At 39.1% G+C, this 5,202-nt stretch overlaps 1 protein-coding gene and 1 long non-coding RNA gene across 3 annotated transcripts in view; one reads left to right on the top strand and one right to left on the bottom strand.

Moving 5' to 3' along the window:
• The window catches only part of NARF (nuclear prelamin A recognition factor), a 22,886-nt gene that overhangs the window by 16,528 nt on the left and 1,156 nt on the right, over positions 1–5,202 (bottom strand). The window contains exons 2-4 of one of the 2 annotated variants that reach the window (XM_019542704.1): positions 4,632–4,709; positions 3,342–3,485; positions 1,624–1,756 (exon numbers count right to left, since the gene is read on the bottom strand). In XM_019542704.1, the coding sequence (XP_019398249.1) occupies positions 1,624–1,756; positions 3,342–3,485; positions 4,632–4,709 (355 nt within the window). The remainder of the gene's footprint in view (positions 1–1,623; positions 1,757–3,341; positions 3,486–4,631; positions 4,710–5,202) is intronic. The other variant, XM_019542705.1, reaches the window with a different exon arrangement.
• Positions 25–5,202, top strand: part of LOC109315140 — a 12,831-nt gene continuing 7,653 nt past the window's right edge. The window contains exons 1-2 of the long non-coding RNA XR_002102437.1: positions 25–1,078; positions 3,555–3,556. This is a non-coding gene — a long non-coding RNA (uncharacterized LOC109315140). The remainder of the gene's footprint in view (positions 1,079–3,554; positions 3,557–5,202) is intronic.

The following is a 5,202-nucleotide window of genomic DNA, read 5'->3' as shown; positions in this document are numbered from 1 at the left end:
AAAACAAAACAAAACAAAAAAAATTCTTCAAGCAAGTGTTACAGGGTGAAAATCTTGCCTTCACTTTAATCCATTGGACTCAGTGTGGTATTACACCTCACAGCTAGGAAGCAATTCCTAGCATTATTATTCTGAATGTCTTCAAGAAGTAAACTTCCCAGTTTCCTTCAGGTCAATTACTCATAGCTAGGGCTTCCTTTTGCATCTACCTTGAGCAAAGGTTCCCATGTTACAGTACCAAGATGGGACAATAATGCTCCCTTTATTTGATGCCATATTTCCAGATTAAGACCTAGAAATACCACTTAAAAAAAAAGAAGAAAACTGTTAGCAACAACTTCTCTCTCCAAACTTCTGCAATTTATAACTGTTTCACCAAATGGTGCCACCTTGCTTCCAGGACACATTTTTCTGTGTACTACATGACTTTAAATTTATGTTCCATAGTGATAATAAAACCCCCCTGAAAGTCCTATAGGTGGGCTTAAGCCCAGCTATAAGTCTTCTTCCATATAAGGAGGAAAATGTAATTCTGCTTCCCAAAAAGCCAAAAAGCCCTAGGATTTCTGCATTTGCAATGCCCTGCTCCAAGAGAGACCATTCAGTATATTAGTTCTCTACAAAAATCTAGGGTTCTAATCTACCTCTAAACAGGGAAGAGATAAATCCTCTCTCCACAGCATTCCTGCTATTTTTCCAGGTTAATTTTTCTTGATCAGAACCATTTTAGCACTGCTTGCAGACTGTTCATCAGTTATCTGTACAGTGGAGTATGATAATACCTTCTATTCTATATTCCTCTTTTGAGTTACCCATTAGTTGCTCATTTGAGCCTTCTTTATCCAAAAGTAGTCTTAGGAGCTTCCAGTTCTGAAATTTAAACTTTCAAGATGTGGGGAGCAGAAGGGCTGGAAGTCTGATTTTGTACATTCACGAAAGAAGAATGAGCCTTTTCCTGATGGAAAAGCTACCTTAGTCCAAACAGGACCAATTTGCACTACAATAAAATAAGATGGGGGAATTACAGTCTATTACCCTTTCCAAGTCTGCTCAGAATTCGTATCAACAGTCCAAACATGTGCATGCATGATAGAGACAGAGACAAATCAAAAGAAACAAAAACGTGAATTAGAAACAATGTGACATGGAAAGATACATCAGGAGCATCTTTAAAATTTGCTCCCCACACCAGCTCTCCAACAACTTCAATGACTTTCTACAATAGCTGTTGTAACAACGATTAGAGAATACATAAGTTTACATTTAATTCTAGAACTGAAAAACTGCACGGCTATGCAATAGAGCAGAATTCTCTGAAGGAACCAAAGAAGCAATCTAGAGTACGGATGTCAAACTCATCTAGCTCTGCAGGCACATAGTGCAGTACCCAGACGGAGCACTGAATAAGTTATTTCCCCCTTTAGGAGAGGGGGCTGGTGAGCCAGATCTGGTCCCAACACAGGTGCATGCCATACGGGTCTGGATCAGACCCAGTGGCAGCACCAGGGCCTAGATGATGGGACACTGTGGGCTGAATCCAGCCTGCAGACCTTATGTATGGACACCCCTCATCTAGAGTATCCCCATTGCATTTTCCCACCATAATAATTCATTTGGACTTACCGAGACTTTTGAGAAAGCCACAAAGTCTCTTGGCTGCATCATTTACAGAGATATTGAATTTAGCAGCAAAATAAGGCAATGATTGAGGGCATATAGACACTGCCAAAACTTTGTGTTTTGAGACATCACATTTCTGGAAAACAAAACAAAGAAGTGTTCCCAAAAATCCAACAAATGGGTGGATAACAGTTTAAAAAGGTTCCTCATCATCCTCTCCTCAAAACTTCTCCATCTTTAAACAAACGAAAAACCCTTGTTAAGCAACTATGTTTCTTTTTGCAAAATTAGATGGCTCTTCTTTCTGATTTTCTCAATGCTAAGCAGTAAGTCAGCAGAAGTTGTTGCTGCTGTTGACCTATCCTTGCTAGGACAATGCTACCCTTGCCCCAAGGACCACACTTACAGAAATGACATACCAGGAGAAAGCCTGATGCTGTCAGTTTTGCAGACAGTTGTATATGCTCTAGCTGTTAACTAGACACTTCTGCAAATGTTAGTCTTAAACATGTGTCAAGTGTGGAGATCCGAGTCTACAGTCTAAGGATTTGATCCTACAAAATATTCAAGGGCACTGACTTAAACTCCTATTGAAAATGTGTTTAAGCAGAACTGGAAGCCTTCAAGAAACCCAACTAATGCAACTCAACCCAGCCCACAACTCTAAGCACAAATCAAGTGACTCTGAAGAAAGACTGATGAGTAATGAAAACACCACACACTGTCCCCATGGGGACATAATGTCCATCATGGTTTCCTCACTAGTACTAGTGAAAAAAGTTAAAACAGGCACAAGCAAGAGGAGATATCATGGAAAAATCCTGCAGTAGAAGAATGCAGGTGACTAGGTAGAAATTAGGGATAGAAGGTAACAATGATTCTACATTATGCACAGTCATAACATACTATCTGTAGAGAATCAGCAGTTCTAAGAAGGCATCTAGGAACAATTTTTCTTAAAAAGACTATTCACATTTAAAATGCTTAGATACCTTCAACAGGTGGAAAAAAAAATAGCTAGAGCTTATTGGGTGAGAGTACAACAGTCTGGAATGGTACTTAAGTCAGTACTGAAGATGGTACTCAAAATCTGCTGATCTTATTATAAAAGGCTACCAGAGAACTTGGCAGAAAAAAAGGTCAGCTTTTATACAGTACAGAGGCAGAACTTATCACTATGCCTTTCTTTTAGAGGGGGGAGGGGCAAGGAGTTGCAAGAGGAAAGGGAACCTGAGGTTCTCCCCCCTCCCCCATAAAGATATTTCAGTTAGGTTTGAAAAATATTCAGGGCTTTCCCACACTCAAATCAGTTCCAATTTAAAAAGAAAACAAGCCTCAGGTTCTGATCACTGATTTTGCACCTTTAGTATAATCATGCTATAAAACTAAAAAAAGAAGTTCCTTAAGAGCTCCAGAAGGGTATATTTAACAACAATTACAGCCATGGAGTAACAATGCTTTTTCAAATAACATTTTAGATGTGTAGCTACATTATCTCTCCTAAAACGTAGTTTCATGGGTATGACATTGTCTCAACGCCAAAATGCTTTAAATGCTATACTACTCAGGTCAACTTTAGTAGTCACTTCCTCTTCACAGGGAACCCTGATTTGTTAGATTAGATTATACTGAACATTACTTGCCTTGGGGAAAGGAATTGCTTAGTCATTCTATCAAATCCTCCCTCTCTCATAAAACACTGCATGCTTTTTGTCACTTACCTTGTTAAGGTTGAGTATGCGGAAGAGCTCTTTCTGATTCTGTTGGAAAACCCTAACTCCTTCTTCAGATGTCATACAATTGTCACAAGCTAGGCAGTCACTAAGGAATATTTTAGCATTAGCCAACTTATGGAACTCATTTTTCTGAAAATAAAAGAAAGCTTGGTGAATAACTTTGAGGATCTTTGCACCAATACATTTAAGCTGCAAAAGTGGTTCTGTTATTTGGTCTACAAACACAAAACTGCTCACTCCAGAGATACTGCCACACTGCTTGAAAAAAAGTTCTTCCAGTCAATAAGACCCATTCCAGGGAAACAATGTTATTTATTAAACTTTAAGTATGAGATCTATGGCAACAGCACCAGCCCAAGGACTGAGCCCTGGGGGACTCCGCTGCCCACTCCCCCCCAGGTCGACATCAACCCATTCACCACCACCCTCTGGGTGCACCCCTGGAGCCAGTTTGCCACCCATGTGTACTTCAAATGATCCAGGCGTCTACCAGTATAAAGAGGTTTTACTTAAACAAGTAGTCCAATAGTCTTCATTTGGATTGTGCATGTGAGTAAGGATTTGACAGTTTGGGGTTTGTTATCTCAATCCACTCAGATGAGGGTTTTTAGACCCTTGAAGGATCAAGTCAGCCTCAGAATAAAAATGCTGGCAGATGGCAGAAGGAGGAACACTGTTATTTTAATTATCTGGTTAAGCAGAAGGTGAAAGTCATTTTTATAATTATTAAACATTTATTCAAGGAACATTCTGTTAAAAACCTTGACCCAAATCCATTAGGAACAAGTACAAGTTCTTTTTTTTTTTTTAAATACTCATTTCAGGTTTGAGTAAAAACTTACAGAATTTTGACTCTGAGAAGCTAATTTAAAAGTTCATCACTGCTATCTGTTCTGTTTTTAATTCCAGTTCCTTAAGGAACCAGCAATGATGGGTTCAGGTTTTAGGAGGTACTGAGTACCCTCATATCCCACTGAGGAGACCAAAAGTTCTGGGCATTGAGCACTCTCTCCAGGTTCTCCCCCACCAAGAAACAGGCCTATCCCTATCCCATGTCTCTTCTAGATTATTTCCTGTGGATAATTCTGACAGTTGGTATTTGGGTTTATAAGAAATACACCCCACTCCAATTAGACTAATACTATAGCTGTCTATCAATAGATTATATATCTCTATCCATCTTACTCTAAAATATTAATTCTTTTCCAAAGGAAAAAAGGGCACAGAATACAGGACAAAAAATGATTAATACAACGTTTTAAAAAGGAACATTACCTCCTCATCATCATTTGAGCTTAGGGTATCAACAGGTGCGTTTTGCTTGTCATCATTTTTCTGCTTCTTACTACATTCCTAAAACAGATCATAACATCAAGAAAAACAAAACACACACAAAGAAAAAAAGACAAAAGCTGAAGTTCAAAAAATTGCAGGATCTAAAATTTGTATGATGTACTTCACTGCATGTAAAGCAGCATTTTCCAGTATCCTTACTATTGCACCAATCACAGTTGGTAAAGTCACCTGTTTTGCATTGTAGTATAAAACACATGGAAGTGAGGAGCAATGTTTGTATACAGGCAAATTCCTACAGGTACCCATAGACTTAGTTCAGGTAAAGTTGTGGCACTTTACTTTTTTTGAAATTGGTGCAAGTTTCAGCACAGGAATACCCTTTTAAACAGCATGTTTACACACACATTTTTTAAAGTGTCATGTCTCAGGCCAAATTAGCCAAATCCCATAGACTGAGCAGACCTCAGACATCCTGGGGTTCAGATGCCCCCAAGTCTTACTTGCCCTTGGCCAAGAGACCAAAGGAGCAAGCTAGGGAAGAAATCCCCCC

This window comes from Crocodylus porosus, unplaced genomic scaffold (genome assembly GCF_001723895.1).
Source record: "Crocodylus porosus isolate Cpor-Errol unplaced genomic scaffold, CroPor_comp1, whole genome shotgun sequence".
Taxonomy (NCBI): Eukaryota; Metazoa; Chordata; order Crocodylia; family Crocodylidae; genus Crocodylus; species Crocodylus porosus.
This window is presented reverse-complemented; position numbering and strand designations above follow the sequence as displayed.